Here is a 27,103-nt window from a genome sequence, read left to right as displayed (position 1 = left end):
CCACACACTGTTCCCTCGCATCCGAGAAAGCAATCTTCTCCATTACTTCAAGTACACACTACTCTGGTGGCTCACTATAGTCAGTTTATTAGAGAAGGCCGCAAAAAGGTATGTCCAACTTCTAACCTCAGAACCTGTAAATGTGACCTGATTTAGAGAAACAACCTCTGCGATGTGAATAAGGACCTCAAGATGAGCTCACTCTGGATTTAGGGTGGTTCCTGTAAGACTGGTGTTCTTGTAAGAAAAAAATAAGAGAGGTTTGACAAAAGATAAGAAAGCCAGCCAGGTGAGCTAGGACAGAGACAGAGATTAGAATCCTGCAGCCAGATCCCAGAAACGCCTGAAGCCGTAAACGGGAAGTATCAGAAAGAATTCTCCCTGGAGCCGTCAGAGGGAGCACAGTCCTGCTGACACCTCGTATCAGACTTCTGGCCTCCAGAACTATGAGAAAACAAATTTTTACGGTTTTAAGCCATTGAGTTCATGATAATTTGTCACAGTGGCCCTAGGAAACTAATACACGAATTAAGAGTCATCTTTCACTCCTTTAAGACTTTTATGTTGTCTTCGAGTCTTATTGACTCTGGGTCTATAATAATTCCTACGATTAATCAGTAAAGTGACTCAAACACAAGAAATACTGACCGGTGTGAGAGAAGAAAATGGAATACATGTATACAGCATTTATTTGTGAAACCTGTCAGTGGAAGGTAGGAGGGAAGGGAAGAGATAGCCATTAAAAAAATATTTATAGGCTCGGTGCCTATAGCTCAGTGGCTAGGGCGCCAGCTATGTACACCAGAGCTGACGGGTTTGAATCCAGCCCGGGCCTGCCAAACAACAATGACAACTACAACCAAAAAATAGCTGGGTGTTCTGGCAGGCGCCTGTAGTCCCAGCTACTTGGGAGGCTGAGGGACTCTATCCAGGGCGACAGTTTGATGAGACTGTCTCAAAAAAAATTTTTTTTATGGAATGCACGCCTATTAAGTTCCAAGCACTCAGCTAGGTAATATAATAAAAGATAATAAATGAATTTTTAAAAGGACATAAGACCATATGGAGAACTGGTCCTCTTCCCTTTACAATCATCACTACATATACTGTATCTTTCTTTCTTTTTTTTTTTTTTTTTTGAAACAAAGAGTCTCACTGTGTCGCCCTTGGTAGAGTCTATTGTGTCACAGCTCACAGCAACCTCCAACTCCTGGGCTTAGGTGATTCTCTTGCCTCAGCCTCCTGAGTAGCTGGGACTGAAGGCACTCACCACAACACCCGGCTATACTTTTATTGCAGTTTGGCTGGGGCCCGGTTTGAACCCGCCACCCTCAGTATATGGGGCCGGCGCCCTACTCACTGAGCCACAGGCACCACCCAAGATCTTTTTTTTCCCCGATGACCTTGACAGCTTTGAGGAGTCAGGTTTTTGTAACATGCCCTCTTGCCGAAATGTGTCTGATTTTTTTCCTTAATTAGACTGAGGTTTTAAGTGTTTAGGAAATAGATCATGAAGACAGACTGCCATTTTCACATCATATCAAGAGTACATATTATCAACACAACTGATCACCGTTGAATTTAACCTTCATCACCTGGCTGAGGTAGTTTTTCAGGCTTCTCCACTGTAAAGTGATTTTTTCCTCCTTTTTCACACTGTATTCCTTGGAAGGAAGTTGCTATGCCCCACCCACACCTGAGGAACCAACCTTCCCAAAGCTTTACCCTCAGCATTTCCCCTGACCTGTTGCTCTTTTGTATGATGTCATCTTTCATCCCATATCCAACATTTTATCATTCCATACTGTTTTAATATTCTGTGCATGCATTACTTTTATATAAAAAGTAAATGAAAAAGAGGCTCTATTTAAAGTGTACACTCTTAAAGGAAAAGTCCCTAAAAATAACCATCTTTAATTCTTTCTACTCCATACAACATCCATCACTAAACCTGATAATCCCAGCTGTCCCCTGTAACCTCCTTACCATTTTCATTACCATAGTCTTTGGTAAGTCCTTTACTACTTCTTACCTGGATTGTCATAATAACCATCTAACTATACCCCCCCTTTCTAGGCTATCCTACATGTGACCAGGAACGGATGAGAAAAGGATTACATTTAATTTTTAGCATGTGTCTGCCACTGTGTTACAATATGAACATATATTCTATTTAGTTGCAAACCTAATCTAACTCTAGTCCTGTACTCTTTATTTTAAAACTTAAATGCTTTCTACTGTCTACAGAATAAAGTTTGCACTCTATCTTAACCTGTACAACATGTCCTTTCCTAGGTCCATCATGTTTGAGAGATTTATCTTTCCCACCGTGCTTGTCGTAACTTCTGACACAGGGTCTAAGCAGTTACACTGGATTGTGTACATTGAGGCCAGAACATGGTGACGCTCTACTCAGCAGGTGTGCATTAAATGAGGACTACCTTCCTGTTTCTTCTTATTTTCACATTTTTATTTTTATTTTTTTACCATTCCTACTTGTCTAAAGCCTACCCATTTCTCAAGAACCAACTCGAATGTTATCAAAGGGGGAAGAGCAAAATGCATTCCCCATCTTACAAAAAGCTATCTTTTCAAGTTCCTCAATCAGAGCCCCTTACCCATCAGCACAGGTAGACTAGCAACGCCCTGTGGGCAAGGACACATCAAATCCATTTTTTAAATCCTTCACAATAGTACTTAGTCCTATGTTTTGTGTTGAGAACTTTTACCTTCTGCATTTCAAGGTATACCACCAGCTTAATAGATAACAAATATCTACTGGACTAGATGGGAATCCTGTGTGTGACACCAAAAGAAAAAGCTGCCTCAGGTCTTTAGGCCTTGTTTGCTTTTTTGTATGATGGTAATCATCTCAGATACTTCACTCATCAGCTATTCTGAGAAATAAAAAAGATAACTTGTACACAATAAAAGAGATAATAAGTCTGTGCTTCTTTTTCCTTCCCTGATACCTAAAGACACTTTATCTGCTAAGGCCCTGTTACTCAGTAAATACACACACTTTATTAAGCATTGATCACATTGTACTTTATCAGTTTACACATCTAGCTTCCTTCCTTAAAAGCAATAACCTTTACCCTTTTGTATTTTGATAACCACCTGTACAGAGGACTGGCTTAAAAGCAGAGGCTCAATGAGTGTTGAATTAATGTACGTATATCAAGCTTACAGAAAAGATCACAATGTGATAGGTTATTCTTTTCTATGTAACAACTCTAGTCTACATTTCAAGGGAAAAAACTATCAATTTCTCAAAAAAAAAAATTTTCAATAGATTTTTCACATAGGAAATGATGTTGGAGAATGAAAATGTGACTGCACTAAATTAGAAATGCTTCTCTAATATTATCTGCCCCTAATTTGAGTGTAATTTTCTTTTGAAAAAGGTAGTAAATGTACTAGAGTATGCTCTAAATCCACCCTTCACAGCCCTAGAAGTGAGACTGAACATTTCTCCCTTGCAAGGGGGTATGACTGACAGAAGGCAACAGCACTTGTCACCTCTCCACAGTCAATCACTCCCACTTAGGCTGCTTCTCATGGAGCTCCCAGGCCACACACACCACCCATGGAAGGCTTCCCCTGGTATGAAAAGGGCAGCTTTCTCAGGGAACTTCTGCGCTATCTGGTGGACCTCAGCCATGGCCCTCCAACAAGGTCTGGATGCCGTATCTGTCCCTTTCTTTCATGTTCTCCCCAGCCTCAGAGGTAGTGACCACTCCCCCTTACCTAGTGTTACCATATTCTCAAGAGTTCTCTCTACCTCTTGGCCAATTCCATTACTCTAATTCCATGTTACAGCTAAGCCTCTCTCTCTTCAAATTCCTATATAGTTTCTGTCTCCTAAGTGGGCTTTGACTGATACAATTAGTCTAATACATCTTTCATTAAGATAAACCAAATTTAATTTAGTGAAGTTGAGGATTTTTGAAAGTAGAGTTCTAACTTTCTTAGAAAAGAGTCTGTCTTTAAATACAGTACTTTCACAAAACTTAAAAATTAGATAATCAAATGGAGCATTTGCTAATTTTCTTAGATAAGAAAATTATCTAATTATCTTCAACAAGTTATAGAGGTATTAAACGTAGTAGCAAGTAAGATGAATAGAATATGGTAACAATAACATCCCTATTCTTTTCTTCCTCCCAATTTGTGAAACGTTACGCCTAGTTTGTCTTAATGGTAGAAAATGGCTAGAATGTGTGGAAAAAAATCAGAACAAAAAAACTGAGCTACTGGCTTGGCACTCATAGCACAACAGTTATGGCGCCAGCCCCCAGGGCTGGCGGGTTCGAACCCTGCCAGGACCTGCCAAACAACAATGACAACTACACCAAAAAAATAGCTGTGCATTGTGGTGGTCCCTGTAGACCCAGCTACTTGGGAGGCTGAGGCAAGAGAACCACTTAAGCCCAAGAGTTTGAGGTTGCTGTGAGCTGTGAGGCCACCGCACTCCACTAAGGGCGACACAGTAAGAGTCTGTCTTAAAAAAAAAAAAAAACAAAAAAAACAAAAAACTGAGCTACAAATACCTCTTAACATTTTTAAATGTCAGTTTTGTTGGGAAGTCCTTTAGTGTGATTTTTTAAAACAGTAAGCTATAACCAGTCAGGTCACGAAATTAAAATTTAGTGGATCATAACTACCATTTAAAAAGAACTAGCCGGCTGGGTGCCTGTGGCTCAAGCAGCTAAGGCGCCAGCGACATACACCTGAGCTGGCGGGTTTGAATCCAGCCCTGGCCTGCCAAACAACAATGACGGCTGCAACCAAAAATAGCCGGGCATTGTGGCAGGCACCTGTAGTCCCAGCTACTTGGGAAGTGGAGGCAGGAGAATCGCTTGAGCCCATGAGTTGGAGGTTGCTGTGAGCCGTGATGCCACAGCACTCTACCCAGGGCAACAGCTTGAGGCTCTGTCTCAAAAATATAAAAAAATAAAAATAAAAAGAACTAGCCTAGGCTGGGCGCAGTGGCTCACATCCGTAATCCTAGCACTCTGAGAGGCAGGAGGATTACTTGAGCTCAGGAGTTCCACACTAGCCTGAGCAAAAGTAAGACCCCATTTCTACTAAAAAAGAAAAATATTAGCTGGGAGTGGTGGCTCATGCCTAGAGTCCCATTTACTCAGGAGGCTGAGGCAAGAGAATCACTTGAGCCCAAGAGTCTGAAGTTGCTGTGAGCTGTGACATCACAGAATTCTAGCCTGGACAACAGATGTGAGACTGTCCCTCAAAAATAAATAAATAAATAAATAATAAGAATTAGACCAGCCTGAGCAACATAGTGAGACCTCATCTGCACAAAAATACTAAAATAATAATAACAATAATTAGCCAGGCATGGGGCTTATGCCTGTAGTACTCTGTACTCAGGAGGCTCAGACACGAGGATCACTTGAGCCCAGCAGTTTGAAATTATTGTGGGCTATGATCATGCCACTGCACCCCTGTTTGGGGGACAGAACAAGACTCTTTATAAAGAAGAAAAAACAAACAATAGAACAAAACAGCAAATATTAGTTTGTACTCCACATGGTTAAAATAAGTACTGTCTGGAAACTTTTGTTTTAGAAGGGTACATGCACTTAAGCATATATTTGAACCCGGGGTTGTAATGTAAAAGGTACCTTATACGATGGCTTATAAGAAACAAACTGGAAATTAATGTTCACACCCAGTGACAGATCTCATCAGTATTTTCGCTAGTATTAAAAGTAAAATAAGTCAACTGTGAGGAACATAGAATACTTCTATTCTCTTTTAATTAACATTTACAAGGGCAGAGATCAGAGAAAAAATATGACTGAGTCATTTGCTGGCAATTTAACATAAATACTAGAAGGCAAAGCTGATAACTCCAAATCTGGGGGGTTTTTTGCAGTTTTTGGCCCGGCCGGTTTGAACCCACCACCCCAAGCAAATGGGGCCGGTGCCTACTCCTTGAGCCACAGGTGCTGCCCTCCAAATCTGGTTTTTTGATTCTAAATGGCATTTTCCCCCAGGGTTCGACCCAACCTCCTGAATCTGTTCTTCCTCAGATACATACTAGTATTTGCAATCAGTATCTCTTCAAACCAAAAAGAACAGCACCTGACTTTCCAGGTATTAGTAGCAAAACTACGGGAAGAGAGGAATATTCTGTACACAAAATGACCCTATACAGAAATTCAGTGAAGAGAAGTTTAAAAAAAAATGACACTGGTTCCATAATGCTGACTTTGTCTCAAATAATATTGATCCATTTAGGTAATATAGATAAGTCAGTATCTTAACACACTTTCATCTCTTTTCCTAATTCCTTCATAAATAAAGATTCCAAGTAAGAACTGTAGCATCTCAGAAATACATTTCAATGAAGTAACTTGAAGAGAAAACTTTCACAATACTATGTATCAAACTCAACCAAAAGGTAAAATATAATTATTATTACGAAATAAATTTATTACACATGATCTCTAAGTAGTATATTATGATATAAATGGTTTGCATTCAAGTTAAAAGCTGTAAGTAAAAAAACTATTTTATGAAATACCTGGATTAAATTAATAAGAGCCAAAAGAATGATGCATTAACAGTAACAAAATCAAACTGCTAAATTCCCAACAGACCAGGCATCAGTTAACATACACAATGAATACCGGGATTAGCTTATTGAATTTAAATACAGGAAATACGAGTCAAACTCAAATATTCTTTCTAGATTCATGTTTTTATTGAGAGGCAATTTGGCAGTACCTATCAAAATACAAAATGTAAATATAGTTGACCCAGAAATTTTATTTCTTATAGGAATGCACAAGAATGCTAATAGCAACAGTGCACATGACAAAAACTCATCAACAGGTGTAGGTGGGACATTTGTCATTTCTGGCAACCTGGTGTCATGGCATCCTTCTTTGAGCTCCCTTGCAGCTAAGGCAGAGACATGAGACCAGGCTGAGCCAATCAGATGCTCTTGTTCAGAACTTGGAATCTTGAGAAAGTGCTGCAATATCAGGGACCAGTAAGAGATAATCCATGGTGACTGGGACAATTTCTACTTCATACAGATGTTTTTCGCAGAAGCAGTTATATAAAGTTTTTCTTCCACCAAAAAAAAAGGCTCGGCGCCTGTGGCTCAAGTGGCTAAGGTGCCAGCCACATACACCTGAGTTGGCGGGTTCGAATCCAGCCCGGGCTCGCCACACAACAATGACGGCTGCAACAAAAAAAATAGCCAGGCATTGTGGCGGGCACCTGTAGTCCCAGTTACTTGGGAGGCGTAGGCAGGAGAATCACTTGAGCCCAGGAGTTGGAGGTTGCTGTGAGCTGTGATGCCACAGCACTCTACCCAGGGCAACAGCTTGAGGCTCTGTCTCCAAAAAAAAAAAGAGAGATAATCCTTGGTGGCTGCAGTGGGCATCAGAGTTCAGCAGAGTCCAGTGGTACATGCCCACTATTTTCTTAAGCAAGCTGTACTAACAACAGGAATTGGCTATGCCTTCTCTTTCTTTCTTGGTTTTGCCCATTTTCAAGCTTGATTCTACTGATCCTAACAGTACTGTCAATCATTCAATCTCTCCAATAAAATCCACTTCTTTTTTTTTTTTTTTTGAGACAGAGTCTCACTGTGTCACCCTTGGTAGAGTGCTGTAGCATGATAGCTCACAGCAACCTCAAACTCTTAGACTCAAGCAATTCTCTTGCCTCAGCCTCCCTCAGACTCCTGAGTAGCTGGGATTACATGCACCTACCACAACGCCCGGCTATTTGGTTTTTTTAGAGATGAGGTTTTGCTCTGGCTCAGGCTGGTCTAGAACCCATGAGCTCAGGCAATCCACCTGGCTCGGCCTCCCAAGTACTAGGATTATAGGCGTGAATTACTGCACCCAGCTGACTTCTGCTTATTTTAACCAGAGCTGTTTTCTGTTGTTTGCTACCACCAACTTGGACAATAACAGAATCAATAACTTATTAATTAATTATGGGTTAAACTAATTATGGTTCAGGTAAAAAGTTCTTGAAAAATGACACAGATTTATACATGGTGATATGGAAGGACACACAAGCTTTAACCTTAAGTGAAAAAAGTGTAGAATAGCTCTATTTGTATAATCCTATTGGTGTGATTGTGATACATGCATACACACACACAAAGGCTCATAAAAGCACAGAAAATTTTTGGAAGGATGCATAAAACCATTATTTACCATGCTTACATATGTGAAGTATATAATGAGGGGCTGATAAGAGATGGAAGTTTTTCAAAGGATGTATTTTACCATCAACACCATATAAAACCAATACTTATATGGACCTCATCCACCTCCATAGTGAGGTGGCATTTAAGTAACTACCCTGTTTCCCCGAAAATAAGACAGTGTCTTATTTTAAGGTGTGCTCCCAAAGACACGCTAGGTCTTATTTTCGGAGGATGTCTTATTTGGGGGAAAACAGGGTAACAAAACGTCTAGTGCAGTGGTTCTCAACCTTCCTAATGCCGCAACCCTTTAATACAGTTAGTTCCCGTGGGTCATGACCCAGAGGTTGAGAACCGCTGGTCTAGTGTGACCAAAAATAGTTATGTTAAATGCTGGCCTGCTAAGAAAATAACAAGGAAGCCTGTAAGTGAAATAATGTGAAGTAGATTTTGAGTTCCTTTATCCCCTGCCCAAAGTCTTTTTAAGAACAGCTGAAAACTCACACATTCACAATTAAATCCAATATAATTTTTCTATTTCTCTTATAATTCTCAAATAAACAAAACTTTAAGGCAGAAAGGATGGGGGTTAAAACCAAGAAAGAAAAACAAAGGTTAAACAGTGGAAGGGGTTCATTAATTACTACAAAAAAATCTGAGTTAGGGTAGAAATTTATACCCTTAAGAGCATGGAGGATAGGGTTCCTTCTCTGAAACCATCCAGGGGATAAAAAATTAACCTCTGTCACACAATGCTCTTAGAGTATGGTGCTAAGATTCCTTCACACAATGCTCTTACAGTATGGTCCTAAGATTCCTTCAATTCCTTCATCCTTGTCCCCTAATCCTTACAATCCTTCACTGCTGAAATTATATAACATTCCTGATATAGAATCATTAAACCTTTGGTAAAATAAAAGTGTAAAGAGCTCAGTTCAGTTCTCCTCACATATTAATATAAACACAGGGTCATGAGGGCACATGTAAAATGAAATAAATAGCTCCCTACTCAGAGAACATAAGAATGTCATAGCATAGTACTCAGCATATAGTAGGCACTCAATATATGTTTACTGACAATCTGAATCTGTTAGGGAGTCATCCGCTCCAGTTAGAAAACAGCCTCTCCATGTTCCTTTAGTACTTTGTACATACCTGTACTACATTTCCTGTAATTATTGTAGCAAACTGGTCTCTTCAGGGTGGATAGTACAAAAAATTCACCTCAGTGAGTAGGGCACTAGCCACATACACCAAAGCTGGCGGGTTCGGGCCCTGGCTCAGGCCTGCTAAACAACAATGACAACTGCAACCAAAAAAATAGCTGGGCCTTGTGGCAGGTGCCTGTAGTCCCAGCTACTCAGGAGGCTGAGGCAAGAGAATCGCTTAAGCCCAAGAGCTTGAGGTTGCTGTGAGCTGTGACGCCACAGCACTTTACCCTAGATGACAGCGTGAGACTCTGTCTCAAAACAAAACAAAACAAAAAAATCAGGACTGTTCCCTCCAGTTTGCCTATAACGGAAACCCTTCACGGATACTATTGAACCAGTTAAAAATCTACCTTGCTGTGAAATCTGTACAATTTCTTCACCTCATACCCAAGGTTATCCTGAAAAGGTGTAACAAATAACTTTACTTAAATGACTGGTGAATCAACTCAGACATACAATTATTACTGCTTTAATTTATAACTGATTAACTCATCTTTTGATTAATTTTTATGTCACATGTAAGTAAAACTTTGAGCATAAGTGATGTGGGACACGTACACTTTTATATAAAATGGTTAAAATAAATAATCATTTATCCACAAAGATAAGGTAACCACCAATCAATAGATTCATTTATACTAAAAACTTCTATAGATCTACAAAACTGCCCCTTTTCAAAGGGGTTCATTCAAGTGGTATCACAAAATACCAACAGTGGGTGCAGAAGAAATCAAGGTAGAAGAAAACTACTGGCCTTACTATTTCTTTCCTGAAGACTAATGAAAAACAGCACCTGTTTGATATTTTCTCAGCCTCAAGTGGCTGATGAGAACATCTGAATTAGAAAAGGACTTTTTCTTTTACTCAGTCTAAAAGGACATCAGGATGGAAAAGCTGCTACTTTGTGGTTAACACATCAGCACAGTGAACAGCTTTTTCCATATGCAGAAACCTAACCCAACTAACTTAATTTAGGATGCTCAATAAATAGGAGAAATGAGCCTTAATATTACTATTAACAATGCCCTGTGCAGCTTACAAGGTACCTGCGGAAGCTCACAGAAGTCCTGTGATGGATACAAGCCAGGCACTCTACTGGTTTTTCTAGATGAGAAAACTAAAATTGAAGAAGCATAAACTTTATCAAAGTCAAAAGTAAGCCATGGAGCCACGACATTAATCAAGATATTCTAATTACAGATACTAGGTTCTTTTTTTCTTTTCTTTTTTTTGAGATAGTCTCATCCTGTCACCCTGGGTTGGATGCCATGGTATTAGCTCACAGCAACCTCAAGCTCCCAGGTTCAAACTAATCTTCCATCCTCACCCTCCTAAACTGCTAGGACTATGGGTACCAGCCACCATGCCTGGCTAGCTTTTCTATTTTCAGGAGAGATGGAGTCTCATTCTTGCTCAGGCTAGTTTTGAACTCCTGACCTCAAGCAATCCACCCATCTAGGCCTCCCAAAGGCATAAGCCACCGCACCCACCTCAAACATTAGGTTCCTGAAAACTTTCCAAGAGTGGTGTCTAAGCTAAAGTAACCAGATAGAACTTAAAATAATAAATTTTTTGCCTCCTAGAAGCACAATGTTATTGCTAAACATGGACAAAAGCAAAAGGGAAAGAATTCCATCGATTTTAATAGTGGTGAAGCAGCATAGCAATACACCACAGACACTGCCATTCTTAACTATAAATAAAGGAAACAAATGACTGACGCAGTATTATCTTTTACAACAAAATAACCAATCCTGAAATTTCCTTAAGTGTAAAGAATAGGGAAAATGTAATACAGTCAAACAGCAGAACATAATTAAAATTAAACCAATCAAGCAATTAATATCAAAGAAACAGAGGAAAATGCATTAATAAAGATAAATCCCTCAAAATAACGTTGAATGAAAATGTTCCAGAGCCAAGTATAAAATGTTTATTTCCTAAACAGAAGTAATTCAAAAAATAAAAGAGGCTGAGAAAGCACATACTGGGTAAATATGAACCAAATATGCAAAATTCAAACATCTGAATACAAAAACTATACTAAATAACAAGTAGAGGGAAAACTATACTACGTTACAAGTGGAAGGAACTCAATAACAAAGGAATAACTCCTTTGTAAGATATATAACTCCAGGGCGGCGCCTGTGGCTTAAGAAGTGGAGTGCCGGCTCCATATACAGGGGGTGGTGGGTTCAAGCCCAGCCCCGACCAAAACTGAAAAAAAAAAAAAAGATATATAACTCCAGAACCAGTCCAAATGCACCTTACAAATTAGCCCCCAAATTTATGGGAGGAAAAATATAACAGAAGTAGAAGAAAAATCCATTATCATAATAGATTTTAACATCTCTCTCCAAAACACCAAAGTAAGCAAAAGACCACATAGAACAGGGGTGTCCAATCTTTTTTTTCTCTGCTACACGTTGGAAGAATTGTCTTGCGCCACACATTAAATACGAAAACTGAGTAGCAAAACAAAAGATTGTGCATACTTTTTATGATACCCAACACTACACCAAAATAAGCAAAAAAAGCCTGTACAAAATCAGTATGTGGTCCATGGGCTGCAGGTTTGACACCCTTGAAAGATATGATCAAAACAAATAGCAAGTTTGATCTCATGGACATTATGAAAACCTAAAGTCACCACATATGCTGAATACACTTTTCAAGCACACATGGAACACAAAAACTGATGAAGTAGTCAGTTATAAAATTAGTCTCAACCATTAAAGAATCAATATACACGGTCTGGGCCAGGCACAGCAGCTAGCACTCTGGGAGGCCAGGGCTTGTGCTCAGTTTAAGACCTGCTTGAGCAAGAGTGAGATCCTGTCTCTACTAAAAATAGGAAAATTAGCCAGGTGTAGTAGAGGGCACCTGTAGTCCCCACTTATTGGGAAGCTGAGACAAGAGGATTGCTCAAACCCGAGAGTTTGAGGTTGCTGTGAGCTACGATGCCATCGCACTCTACCCAGGGTGACAGAGTGAGACTCTATCTCAGAAAGAAAATACACATGGTCAGTGTTCCCTAATTAAAGTAAAACAAAGTCAGAAATCAGCTTGGCGCCTATAGCTCAAGTGGCTAGGGCGCCAGCCACATACACTGGAAGTGATGGGTTGGAGCCCAGCCTGGGCCTGCCAAACAGCAATGACAACTACAGCCAAAAAATAGCCGGGTGTTGTTGCGGGTGCCTATAGTCCCAGGTCTTTGGAAGCCTGAGGCAGGAGAATCGCTTAAGTCCAAAAGAGTTTAAGGTTGCTGTGAGGAGGGCTCTCTATGGAGGGCAACATAGTGAGACTCCATCTCAAAAAAAAAAAAAAAAAGTCAGAAATCAATAATGAAAAGATTGTACAAAAAAGAAAATGTAGTATGTTTAAAAATCCAAATACCCATTTCTAAATAGCTCAAGGGTCAAGGGAGAAGAGAGAAAAACAAAAATTCAAAGCAGTTGCCCAAGATTTGCTTATTCAACTTTTTTTTCTTTTTTTAAGATTTATAGAAGCCCTCTTTAAATCTATATCATAAATCTCTTTCTCTGAAGTGGGTTTCTGTTCCATGCTATGATACAGGTCTTTCTTAGAAAATCCTAAGATCATTTCTAAATCATTAGTGGATTTGGATGGTCATATACACTAAATTAAGCAAAGCTGCCAAAACTACATATACCAAAAATGATCTTGATACACTAGAAACTTTCCACGAAACATCTAGATATAAGCAAACACTAACACAGACTGGGAAAGAAACAATTATAGTTGAGGCTAACACTCCTTTAAGTATAAACCGTCCAAAAACAAGTAAGCAAGGATGCAGGGGGGCAACGTATTAAATCACACAGAGGACAAAAATAATTATTTTTGCTGTGATCAGCATTACCAAGACACTGTATAGCACTATTCAAATTTGGGATAGTTTTTCACATGCGTATGGAAAAATTATAAAAGCATTCAAAGGAGGATAAAAAGTAAAGATGAAATAAATAGGAACCATTTCTTACTCAAGTCACTGCTAATACACATGATCTCAATTATTCATTCCCATAATATAGATAAAGATACTTAGGAAGATGAAATTAACTGCCCATAGTCATCAACCTGGTAAATAGCAGAGAAGGACTTTATCTTAGTTTTATACAAGATAGTTCTACCCAGTTTTGCATGAGTGGAGGTCCTATCTGTTTAAGTAAAGAGATTTGAGGGACTATGTACTCCCACAGTAACCCAATGGAAGTTAATAAGCCAAAAGAGGTCTGACATGGAATTTACAGGACTCAAGAAATATATATGAGATGAGGGAGAAAGCACGGACTTTGGAGTCAGAAAGACCTAGGTTCATGTTCTAGCTCAGTCAGTTATTAGCTATAGAATTTTACAGTAAGTCTCCTTTTCCTTACCTACAAAAGAAGAGTCTTCCTCGTGAGGACTACTGGCTCAGATTCAATGTTTTATAACACTAGAGAAAAACAGTGCATATGCTCTAAAACAGTGCTCTATAAAAACAGTCCTATATTTACATTCTTTCACTATATTACACTGTATTCTTTTTAAGAGGAATCAGAACAAAAGCTTCTTTCAAGATTCAATGTTAGGAGTTAAGTGCATGCATATACTTTTTAAAAATAATAGATACTATTATTACTATAAATGAGCAGGGCTATCTCCCTGCACTGGTTAGTGCTAAATACAGTATTCATTTCAAAATGTACACAACTTCCTATCATATACTTCAGGTACTCCTGTCTCCTCTGATTTCATTTTACTGTTTCTACCGTTTGCTCCTTAGCCCTCTACCGCAGGCAGAATAATGTCCTCCTAATGCCCAGAACCTATGAATATCTTACCCTACCTGGCAAAGAAGACTTTGCAATTGTGATTAAGATTAGACTTTGAGATGGGAAGATCATCACGGATTAGCCATAGAATCTAATCTAATCACACAAGTCTTTTTAAAAGCAAAGGACCTTTCCTGTATCAGGGAGACAAAGGATGACCCAAGAAGGATCAAAAAGGTAGGACAGGAGAGGGTCATGACTCACTGCTGCTGGCTGTGAAGATGGAGGAAGAAGGGCATGGACCAAAATGTGGGTATGCATATGAACTCCAGAAGCTGTGATAAAACCTCACATGACAGCCAGCAAAAAACAAACAAACTATATTTTGCCAACAACCTGAATGAGCTAGCACTCTCCAGAAGGGAAGCAAACTTGCTGAAACTGTTGTTTTAGCCCAGTGAGACACATCAGACTACTAAACCATAAAACTGTAAGATAAATTCATCTTTTTTGAGCTGCTACATTTCTTATGGTAGTTTATTAGGGCAGCAATAGAAAATTAACATTCCTTTATTCTCTAATTTAATAAGAAAACTGAAAATGATACATAAGGATTTAAGCTGCCCTCAAATTCTTTGTGTTTTGTTGTTGTTTTTGTTTGTTTGGGGTTTTTTTGAGGCAGAGTCAATAGTCTACTGTTGCCCTCAGTGGAGTGCTTTGCCATGATAGCTCACAGCAACCTCAAACTCTTAGGCTCAAGCTATTTTCTTGCCTTAGCCTCCCAAGTACCTGGGACTATAGGCACCTACCATCATGCCTGGCTATTTTTTAGAGACGGGGTCTTGCACTTGCTCAGGCTGGTCTCGAACCTGTGAGAGCAATGCACCCGCCTTGGCCTCTCAGAGTGCTAGGATTACAGGTGTGAGCCATTGCACCTGGCCTAAAATTCTTTGTGAGACAAGGACAAGAACTGGTCAGTGCATACAGCCTACCCAGCAGACCCTACCTAGCACACATTCATCATTTACAGGAATTTACTGTGACTCTGTGCAGGCACCATCCTGCCTTCAAGGAGTTGGCCACAACCTACAGTCATCAATATTCATTTCCTCCTTTTCTCTCTCAGATTTGGCCAGAAACACAGTAAACTGTCAGCTATACCTAAAAATGAGAACATTTTGAAGAGACAACGGGGAGAAAACCTAAGGCTACATCATAGCTATGAAAAGCAAAGCCACAGAAGAGATGAGAGAAGGAAGGGCAAAGAGCCCTTGGAACCAGATGGCTGGAGGTCTTTGTTCCCCTACTTCCTAAAATTATTTGCCCCAACTGACACAGCTCAGTTTCTTTGTCTGTATAATGGTAATCTCCTGTATCTGTCAAAGGATTAAAAGATAATAACTCTTTTATATTGTGTAGGAATTATAAAAACTATGGACGATTCCTCATGAGAATCTACCATACAGACTCAGGGCCAAAAGGCAATGTGATGGGAAACTCCATACAAACAAACTGGATATATCTTAGTTAGGGGTTACTTAAATAAAATCCCAAAAGCAGATTTTTTTTTTTTTGGAGACAGGGTCTCACTCTATCATTCAGGCTGGAGTACAATGGCAGGCATAACTATATCTCACAAACAGTAGAAAATTTGGTAACAGAAAAAGAATCAATTTTGGAAAAATAAGCAAAAAAAGCCCATGACTGACCAGTAGAGGAATGTTACAGTACTACTGTTACAAACAATACTTTTTTAAAAAAACAGATGTTCAGGACTCCCTATAGAGCTACTAAAATAGCATCTCCAAGGATGAGACTCAAGCAGTTTGAGTTGAGAAACACTGAATGGGTGACTACCTGTGTGTGACAGCAGAAGGAATCCAGCATTTTTTTCCCCACTCTTTACTTACAAGTGAAGAATAATAGCTAAAATGCAGAGTATTTTAAAAACCTGCAAATAAATGAGGCTAATGAAATCAAATGGGAAAATTTCACGTAGAAAACAAAAAGTAAGGGAACAAGGGAGGGCCACATATGGCTACAGGTTTTATAGCAGAGGACACAGCCTCAGGGGCTGAGGAGGAGCAGAACAACAAACAGAGTAAGCACAGTTGGGTCAGAAAGAGAGGGAAAAACAGCTGGCTGGCAAAACTAGGTCTGCCCAAATAAAACATCAAAATGACTGGCTACTACTAGAGGAGGTGAACTGGAGAGATAAAGCAAAGGAGGGGTGCGGTTGGGGGAGATAAATAAGAAAAGTAATTTCATGCTGGTGCAAGAATAGAGTGGGACAAAAAGGACAAGTGCACCAGAAAGGAAGAGGGGTGTTCTTTGGGATAACGAGGAGGGAGTTTACCAAGGGAGATTACGAGAGGAAAGAAGGAATGAGAACATCAGGGCCAACATTCTCTGCAGTTCAATATAAAGTCTCAGGAAAATACAGATACTAGGGGAAGAAAGTAGCAAATAAATTGGGTTCAGTACTGGGAACAGAAAAGACCTAGTCAAAAATCTTGAAAGACTAACTACCAATAACAATATGTAAAACAAATTTAAATATGACAAAAGCCTATCATCTAAATTCCCGGGAACATTAAAAAATGCTTCAATTCTCCTTTGATAAACAAAATAGCTAAATACATCTAAAGACAGGCTTAAGTGATACAACTGTGACGGGAAGATTAATGTATAAGTCAGGCTAGTGGAAACCTGGTTAACCAGGATACTGTCCCTTAATATGAATGTTTCTTACTTTTTAAAACTCTTAAACTGTGCATATATATTACATGTCTTCTTTTATATACATATTTCACAATAAAAAAGCTTCAATGGAATTTTACCTCTGACCTTCTCAGTTTGTTTTTCTACTGTTTTTTGAAGATACTCTAACAAATCTGCTCATAAGCATGAGGTGACTCAAGCCTATAATCCCAGCACTCTGGGAGGTCCAGGCAGGTGAATGGCTTGAGCTCAGGAGTTTGGGACCAGCCTGAGCAAAAGCAAGACCCCATCTCTACTAAAAATAGAAAAACTGAGGCAAGAGGATCATTTGAGTCCAAAAGGTTGCTGTGAGCTATGACACCACAGCACTCTACCCAGGGTGAAAGCTTGAGACTCTGTCTCAAAAAAGACAAAAAACAAAAAAACTCAATGATTAGTGTTTCTGGCCACAGGTTTAGCAACACTGAGCCTACCCCCTCAAATCTAGTGAATCAAAATATCTGGGGGTTTGGGCCAATGAATCTTTTTTTTTCCCCCCTGAACAAACACCCCAGGTGGTTCACAAGAAACTCAACTTTGAGTCTCTCACAGGAAGAGGTATTCCTTTTGTTAAAACTCTTAAACTCTGAAGAACCTAATACTTTCAAAAATCCTTTAAGATTTTGCTCCTCCCTTCCTTCTGGCATTTTCAATCTCAAGTCTATCTTAAAATACATATAAACAACTACACACCCATGCACGTGGGCACACAGCAGCTCACCAAGTCTAAACTTCTCATTCTTTCCTTTCCTTTCACACTTTCTTCAATAAGACAGCCCACAATATGACTCTGATTTTAACTTCCCAGTATCTTTTTTCAAAAGCAGCAATATTATTTATAATATTGCTTAAATTTTTAAGAAAGAAAATAAAGCAGGAGAACTCTACAATGTAGAAAGACCCATTTCACCAATATCAACTTTTTTTTGGGGGGGGGGAGACAGAATCTCACTTTGTCACCCTTGGTAGAGTGCTGTACCATCACAGCTCACAGCAACATCAAACTCTTGGGTTCAAGCGATTCTCTTGTCTCAGCCTCCCAAATAGCTGGGATTACAGGCACCTGCCTCCCTGGCTATTTTTAGAGACGGGGTCTCATTCTGGCTCAGGCTGGTCTCCAATCTGTGAGCTCAGGTAATCCACCCACTTCGGCCTTCCAGAGTGCTAGGTTTACAGGCGTGAGCCACTGTGCACAGCCACCAATACCAACTCTTTCAACACAAGCAAAAAATTTTACTCACCCTCCTCCTCAGAAGTAATTGTTAAGTGTACAGTTTTCTAGATTTTTTTCAATATACATACATAATATATAAAATATCTGTATTTTTTAAAAAAAAAATAAAAGAAAGTATACCTACAGTTCTCCCTTTCTCTCACCTCACAATCCAACACTGTGGCCAACCACTAGTGCCTTTCTACCATTTCAACCAACAGTCCCCTCTAAGGGATATGCTCCCCCTCTGTGACACTGTTTTGTCCAGGTTTCTCTTCCTTTTTGATTCTTCCTGCTTAGTCTTCTTCGCTGATAACTTTCCTAGTCTGCCCCATGGTGATTCTTCACCATCACAACCAAGTTTTCTTCAGTCAATATTCATTCAATGAATGATCATTAGCTACTTCATTCAAAGAGGATCACTCTGTCAAATTCCCATTTACCAGCGGTTCTGCATGTAATCAAAAACTCCAAAATCATTTTCATCAAATAAATGCTTGCATTTTTAGCATAAGTAATTTCACTTTTTAACTAATTCAAGCTTTATTATAATCTGCAGGACCCTATGCCAAAGCCAAGAGGATGGGAATATAAATGAGGAAGAAAGTTTTGGAAAGGCATTAATTTCTTTTATTTATTTATTTATTGAGACAGAGACTCACCTTGTCACCCTTGGGAGAGTGCCCTGGCATCACACTTTACAGCAACCCTAAACTCTTGGGCTCAAGTGATTCTCTTGCTTCAGCCTCCCAGCTAGGACTACAGGCGCCCGCCACAACATCCCGCTATTTTTAGAGACCGGGTTCTCACTCTTGCTCAGGATGGTCTCAAACCTGTGAGCTCAAGTAATCCACCCACCTAGGCTTCCAAGAGTGCAAGGATTATAGGTGTGAGCCACCATGCCTGGCCACATTAATTTCTTAATATGGTAACTCATCAGTAAATATTTTCATGTTATAAGAATTTTTCTTTAGCTGCGCGTTGTGGCAGGCGCCTGTAGTCCCAGCTACTCGGGAGGCTGAGTCAAGAGAATCGCCTAAGCCCAAGGATTTGGAGGTTGCTGTGAGCTGTGTGACGCCACGGCACTCTACCGAGGGCAATAAGGTGAGACTCTGTCTCTACAAAAAAAAAAGAAAAGAAAAATTCTTTTTTTTTCTTTTTTTTTTGTAGAGACAGAGTCTCACTGTACCGCCCTCAGGTAGAGTGCCATGGCATCACACGGCTCACAGCAACCTCCAACTCTTGGGCTTAGGCGATTCTCTTGCCTCAGCCTCCTGAGCAGCTGGGACTACAGGAGCCCACCACAACGCCTGGCTATTATAAGATTATTATGAAGTTTTATAAGAATTTTTCTTACCTACAAAACTTCATAATTTCAAAAGCTTAAATAAGAATGCTCAGATAATAAGAACTCCATTTATACATTATTAGCTACCAAATCTGAAACCCAGGTCACACATTTCTAAGCTACAAACATGACTTCCAATTACAAACTACACATTCTCCCTTGCCCACCCCAGCAAATCCTTACTCATCATTCTAATTTTAGCTCAGACATCACATAGCACCTCCCCCAAAGGTCCATCCACTAAACTATTAAAAATCTCTGATAATGGAAAGCCTACCTTTCCACCTAAGAGGAAGTCAAAGGCCTTCCTAACAAAAAGATTATTTAAAATGCAAGTGGGAGTAGGGAGGCAGGAGAGGGAAGAAAGGAGGGGACTAGTATAATCCAACAGGGAGTGGTGGGGGTTGTCATCGTAAAACAATGGAAAAATAGGATTGGCCAGGTGACAAAAGTTAACCTTTCCTTTTTTTTTTTTGAGGAAGGGGCATTTGAGATAGAAGAATACAAGCAGGTTTGTGCCTTTTTGTGTCTGGGGGCAAGGAGGGCTAATGGTAAGCTGACGCAAGAACTTTACTAGCAACAATTACTATGGGTTTATTATGATTTTTCTTTCCCTCTATGCTTGATAATTATCTGGTATGATTTTGGGCAAGCCTTGGCTCCATGCCTGTGACTCAAACAGCTAAGGCGCCAGCCACACATACCTAAGCTGGCGGGTTTGAATCCAGCCCGGGTCTGCCAAACAACAATGACGGCTGCAACCAAAAAATAGCCAGGCGTTGTGGCAGGTGCCTGTAGTCCCAGCTACTTGGGAGGCGGAGGCAAGAGAATCGCTTGAGCCCAGGAGTTGGAAGTTGCTGTGAGCTGTGATGCCACAGCACTCTACCCAGGGCGACAGCTTGAGGCTCTGTCTCAAAAAAAAAAAAAAAGATATTGGGCAAGCCTTATTAAAAACCACTTTCCCCATTATATCAAATCAACCCATTGTATGAGTGGAAATTAAGACTTTATGTAGTTTTTATATGTTGTAATATTTCTTCAAATAAATCTCTCCTATAAACCAAAAAAAAAAAACAAACCAACCACTTTCCACTTTATATCTAGATTTAAATGACACATTTTCCTAAATGATTTTTCAGAAATAAGACACTACCAAGGAAAAGTTTTAAAGCTACATTTTAACTGCATTTAGCCTTACAGTAAGAAAATAGTTCAACAGTATCATGATTATGTAAAACAGTGGTTCTCATCCTTCCTAATGCTACAACCCTTTAATATAGTTCCTGTGGGTCAGGACCCACAGGTTGAGAACCACTGATATAAAAGTTTCAAAAGTCTAGGCTGGGCTTGATGGCTCACGCACCTGTAATCCTAGCACTCTGGGAGGCTGAGGCCAGTGGATTGCTTAAACTCAAGAGTTTAAGATCAACTTGAGCAAGAGTGAGACCCCTGTCTCTACTAAAAACTAGAAAAAATTAGTGGGGCATTGTGGCAGGTGCCTGGAGTTTCAGGTACTCTGGAGGCTGAGGCAAGAAGATGGCTCAAACCCAGGAGTTTGAGGTTGCTGTGAGCTATGAGGTCACCACACTCTACCCAGGGCAACTGAGTGAGACTGTCTCAAAAAAAAAAAAAAAAAAAAAAAGGACAAAGTTTCAAAATTTCTTTTATGAAAGAGGGAGGCCAGGTGAGATGGCTCACACCTGTAATTCATGGTGGGTGGATTTCTTGAGCTCAGGAGTTCAAGAGACCAGCCTAAGCAAGGGTGAGACCCCTTCTCTACTAAAAACAGAAAAATTAGCTGGATGTTGTGGCCCACACTTGTAGCCCTGCTACAATATCTGTTGCCCTGCTACTCCCTGCATGATACATTCCTCTCCAATCTCATTCTTACAACCTAAATCCAATTTTGCCAGAAGGTCTGAGAACCCACCTTCCTTTTCCCCAAATATACCACAGCATTTTCTAAAGTTTAAAAATTTGCTACCAAACATTTGCAACACGCTGCTTTACCAGGATTTTAAATAGAAAACCATCCACTTTCCATACACGTGTGCACACCAACAACTCCTTTCTGAAAACCCATGTTTATAGCACAAAGTATTTCTTTCAGGCAGCATCAGCATGCTCCTTTAGTTACTTAGAGAACCTGCTACATCATTAGCGCAATCACAAGCTGCTGCTTACATTTCCAAAGTTGTGCAAAATGTCCGAAGTTGTGCAAGAGTCACCAGTGAAATCAGACTCTGGTATATTAATAATTGTTAACACCTGAACATGTCTTAGGTTTATTATTAGATTCAAAGTAATGCCAAAAATTACAGGTATTAGAAATATTTTACAATGGCTTTTTTTACTTTTCTGAGAAATACACTAAAATGTTATTTAAGTTGGAATAACCGAATCCATTTCCACTTCAAATGGGCATTGGATCACCTGAAAACTAACAGTTGTGACACTGGACTTGACATATCTAAAAACAAACAGCGTCCTCGACGTACACGCATATGCACACACCCAGCGCACTGAATGGCCTTGCATTACTATCAAATAATCCCAGTTTACACGTGGCAAAAGTCCACAGAACTCTTTCATGCTTTAATAACCCCGAAAGGAATTCTCTAGCCATCCAATGGAGAGATGTGACTTATTTTGACTCGGGATGGTGTTAAAAACATTAAAAAAAAAAGATTTCCTTCTCTTCTCAGCTGGCTGTCCCACACCAGAAAGCTCCTTGCTCGGACCTTGGCAGACGCGTGCAGGACGGGGGACTGGTCAGGAGAACCAAGACCCCGGTGCTATCACCTTCTGCTCTTCTCGTCCTCCCTCCCTCTCTCTCGGGGGCCGCGAAGACACCCAAGGTGAGGGGCCCTGCGGTGGGGTGCAGCCGTCAGAGTCAGGCTCTGACTGTCCTGGACTGTCCCTTCTGTCGCACACTTCCCAGATCGGGCGTCGCAAACGGCTGCCGCGGCCCTCGGCTGCAAGGCTGACCGGTCGGGGGCCGCCCGCGGACTGGGCCTGGCCAGGCCGCGGCCGCTCGCAGTGCCCACGTCACCAGCTCCAGCACTGCGGAAATGGAGCGGCGCGGCCGGGAGGGAGGCGCCGGGCGGAATCCGCGTCCGCGCCTCTGCCAGACGCCGTCCACCCCTCAGCCCAGGCCCAGAGGCCGCTGACACCCGCCCGGCAGCGCCCGAGGCCCTCACCTGTGTCGCCGATGATGATGTACTTGAAGAGATAGGCGTACGCCATGGCCGCGGCCGCTCAGTGCCAGGGCACACGGCTCCTCCTCCGGCTACTGCTCCTCCTCCGCGCCCCTCACCCCCGCGCTGCTCAGCCTCGAAACGCCAGGCCCCGCCCGCCGCCGCCGCCGCCGCCGTCACCTGCCGGGAGTAAGGGGCCGAGAGGAAGCCGGACAAACTGACAACCGCGGAGTAAAGAGAGACAGCGCCCGTCCGAGCCCAGCCGAACAATAACAGCCGCCGCTGCGCCTCCGCCCGGCCTCCGCGCCGACCCGGAAGTGCTGCTGCCGTCGGCGCCGCCGGAGGAAAGGGGAGGAGCCCCGCACGCCGGCCGCGCCCCGCCGGCCGGAGCCCCGGCCAGCCCCGCCCGAGCCCCGCCCCGCGCCGAGCCTGCCGCGCCCAGTCCGCCCTGTGGGTCCTGAGCTGGGCGAGGCCGGGCGCTGACGTTCCGGCACGTTTGAGCCGGCGAGCCGGGCGGCCGGGAGACGCTGGGGGAGGGGAGGGGCGGGGTCGGTCCTGCAGTCTCCCCGCTCGCTGGCGCGGAGGTCTTCCGCCCTGCGGTGGGGACCCCGGGCTTGTGGGGGTAGGCGAGGACTGCGTTCGGTGCAAGGCCCAGCTCCCGGGTGCATGAAAAGGTCTTTGAAAATGCAGAGCCACCGGGGGCTGGGGTGAGAGCGATGGTATTTCTGTGTTTGGCGACGGGATCTCTCAATAGTGACGATGGCAGTAATTGTAAACTGGAAACATCAGGTCTGTGAAGTAAATCATGTTATGCCCCTACGATGGAAGACTAAACTGCTCTTAATTGAAAAATAAAAATGGTGCCTGACATACGCTAAGGGCGTGTGTAAAAATATGTATTTAAATGAAATATTATTTACATGTTATATGTTATACAATTATGCATGCTCCATAATAATACGTAAATTGCTCGTGTATATTTACATATAAATTATATCTTATAATTTTTGTACTATGTGTATAAGAAACACACTTAAATACCCATATGTGCATAAACAATCTGAAAGGAAACATACCTGATATGGGGGGGGGGGTTGGGATGGGACTTTACTTTTCCCTGAAAAAAATTTTTTTTTGAGGGGGTACAGTTTGAATTGTTTGCAGCGTTCATTAATTAAAAAATATTGTTGGCCAGACTTGATGGCTCAGACCTGTAATCCCAGCACTCTGGGAGCATTGCTTGAGCTCAGGAGTTTGAGACCAGCATGAGCAAGAGAGAGACCCCTGTCTCTGCTAAAAGAAAAACTAGCCAGATGTTATGGTGGGCACCTGTAGTTCCAGCTGCTTGGGAGGCTGAGGCAAAAGTATCACTTAAGAGTTTGAGGTTGCTGTTAGCTATGATTCCAGGGTATTCTACAGAGGGCAACAGAGTGAGACTTTTGTCTCAAAAAAAGAAAAAAATTGTTGGGTGGCACCTGTGGCTCAAAGGGGTAGGGCGCCAGCCCCATATATTGGAGGTGGTGGGTTCAAACCCAGCCCCGGCCCAAAACTGTAAAACAAAATTGTTAAAGGGAAAAAAAGTTGCTATTTTATTCACTAATATTTATTGAATACATAATATGTCTCATGCTAGACAAGGCAACTACAGGCAGATCCTGTTGTAAAGGAGCACAGATTTTGAAAGAGGAATTAGTGTCAGGAAAGATTGAAGATGTCTGTATCAGGAATACATGAGAGCTTGTCAAAAGAACAACAGTTTGGGGAAGGGAGCCAAAGTTATTTATTTATTAATGATTATTATTATTATTATTTGAGACAGAGTCTCACTATGTCGCCCTCGGTATAAGGAAGGAGAGGTCCCTGCCCAAAGCCTCCAGGTTCCAGAGGCTGTTTTGTCCCTCCCACCTGAATGCCTTCACCAAGTCTTTCTTGAGTGATAGAGAAGAAACTCAAGTCCTTACTGTCAGGTGTGTGGCTTTTACCAACACAGCTCCAGCAGGACAACTTTATCAGGATCTTACACAAGAGGCAGCACCTGGAGGAGTCAGTAGCATTCCCATGCTGTAGGAGAAGGTTCATTGGTGGGGAAGTATCTTGTGCCAGTCTATGCAAGGCCTCGTGTGCCATGGCAGTATCCATGCAGAAATTCAACCAGTAGGCACAAGGGAAATTGTTAAGGCAAAGAAGGTCAGAATGGAGTGTGTAACCAAATCATAGAAATGGGTAGAAAGCTATAGAGACAATGCTGTATAAAGAAGAGAGCTTAGGAAACCCGGCTTCTGGTTTTGACTCTACCTCTAACTGATTGTGGGAATGTGACAAATCATTTGGCCTTCAGCTCTTCAGTGTACTCATGTATAAAGTAAAGGAGTTAAGTGGGGTTTTTTTGTTTTTGTTGCATAGCTCACAGCAACCTCAAACTCCTGGGTTCAAGCAATTCTCTTGCCTCAGCCACACCAAGCAGCTGAGACTACGGGTGCCTGCCACAACTGCCTGGCTAATTTTTCTGTTTTTAGTAGAGATGGGGGGTCTCACTCTTGCTCAGTCTGGTTTCTAACTCCTGAACTCAAGCAATTCACCCACCTTAGCCTTCCAGAGTGCTAGGATTACATGTGTGAACTGCACCAGCCTGGAGTTAAGTGTTTCTTAAAAGGGCCATTCCAAGCGTGAAGTCCTTCATTTTTTGTCTAGCCAACCTCCAGATATAAAGCGAACGGCAAAGAAAGGAGTAATCTTCTCATCAAACGACCAAGGCCACAGGCATCAAGTGCATATTGTACTCACACAGAACTGAAATGCATTGCTTACTTGTACACAGGAGCTGTTGTCATGGTCAGTTATAGCATAATGTAATGAGAAGGTCAAGGGCTGGGTTCTCAAGTCCTTCTCTGAGCCTCAGTTTCCTTATCTGGAAAATGTAGATTATAACTGCCTCTGAAAGTCAATTTCAGATCAAGTAAGATAAATAGATAGGAAAATATTTTGTAAATTATAGAAAAATGTGTACAACCCATATTATATATGTATGTATGTGTATATGCTGCATAATTTTTAGAAATTACCTTGTAGGACTAAAGGCCAAATCACTACATAAATTCAAGTTTTTTTTTTTTGAGACAGAGTCTTACTTTTTCTCCCTCGGTAGGGTGCCGTGGTGTCACAGCTCATAGCAACCTCAAACTCTTGGGCTTAAGCGATTCTTTTGACTCAGCCTCCCAGGTAGCTGGGACTACAGGCACCCACCACAACGCCCAGCTATTTTTTTGTTGTAGTTGTCTTTGTTGTTTTGCAGGCCCGGGCTAGGTTTGAACCCTCCAGCTCTGGGGTATGTGGCCACATTTTTTTTTTTGTTTGTTTTTTTAAAGACAGAGTGTCACTTTATTGCCTTTGATAGAGTGCCGTGGCGTTACAGCTCACAGCAGCCTCAAACTCCTGGGCTTAGGCGCTTCTCTTGCCTCAGCCTCCCAAGCAGCTGGGACTACAGGCACCCACCACAACACCCAGCTATTTTATGTTGCAGTATGCCCGGGCCTGGGTTTGAACCCACCACCCTTGGTATATGGGGCTGGTGCCCTACTCACTGAGGCACAGACACCGCCCCCTAAATTCAAGTTTTAAATAAGCTCCATTCCTGGGTTTTTTTTATGTCTCTACATTTTTTCTACATTTAATTCATAGTATCTTATCATATTTTCTATAAAACCATAAGCTTTTTAAAATCCTCTTGGAAAAAATACAAGGTATAAATAAAAACCATATAAACCTCATTTAAAACATTTTATTTAGCCCATAAAATCCAAACACATTTTTCAAGAAAAATTCCTCAGACATAATGACATAAATAAAACCTCTCGTCACTTAGATATAGTATACTTCCTAGGATTTTCAATCCAATTTGACTTTTGGCTATTTTTGCTCTCTTGAGGATATACACTGATAACCCCACCTCTCAGTCTTACATCATACATGGTCTGCAAATCATAACTGACATTTCAAGATTTTAAAATTTCTTTATTACCTTCTTTCCTTTCTTTTTTCTTCCTGAGACAGAATCTCTGTGCTCCAAGATAGAGTGCTGTGCTGTTAGCTTAGCTCACAGCAATCTCAAACTCTTTAGTTCAAGTAATCCTTCTGCCTCAGCCTCCCAAGTAGGTGGGACTATAGGCACTTGCCACCATACCTAACTAATTTTTCTATTTTTAGTAGAGACAGGATCTCGCTCTTGCTTAGGCCGACCAACTCCTGAGTTCAAGGGATCCTTATGACTTGGCCTCACAGAACGCTAGGATTAAAGGCATGAGCCCCAGTCCCCAGCTAATACTATATTTTTAAAATATCTTCTTATTCAAGTTCTTCATGATTTTATATATTTATTTATTTTTAAGACAGTTTTACT

General features: G+C 41.3%; 1 protein-coding gene across 1 annotated transcript in view; it reads right to left on the bottom strand.

Moving 5' to 3' along the window:
- RAB2A (RAB2A, member RAS oncogene family) overlaps positions 1-23,118 on the bottom strand; it is a 113,396-nt gene extending 90,278 nt beyond the window's left edge. Inside the window, exon 1 of the mRNA XM_053558599.1 lies at positions 22,711-23,118. Coding sequence (XP_053414574.1) covers positions 22,711-22,756 — 46 coding nt within the window. The 5' untranslated portion in view covers positions 22,757-23,118. The remainder of the gene's footprint in view (positions 1-22,710) is intronic.
- Between the last annotated feature and the right edge of the window lie 3,985 nt (positions 23,119-27,103).

The sequence above is a fragment of the Nycticebus coucang genome, chromosome 13 (assembly GCF_027406575.1).
Source record: "Nycticebus coucang isolate mNycCou1 chromosome 13, mNycCou1.pri, whole genome shotgun sequence".
In the NCBI taxonomy this organism is placed as follows: Eukaryota; Metazoa; Chordata; class Mammalia; order Primates; family Lorisidae; genus Nycticebus; species Nycticebus coucang.
The sequence above is the reverse complement of the archived record's forward strand: the minus strand, read 5'-3'. Positions and strand labels throughout refer to the sequence as shown.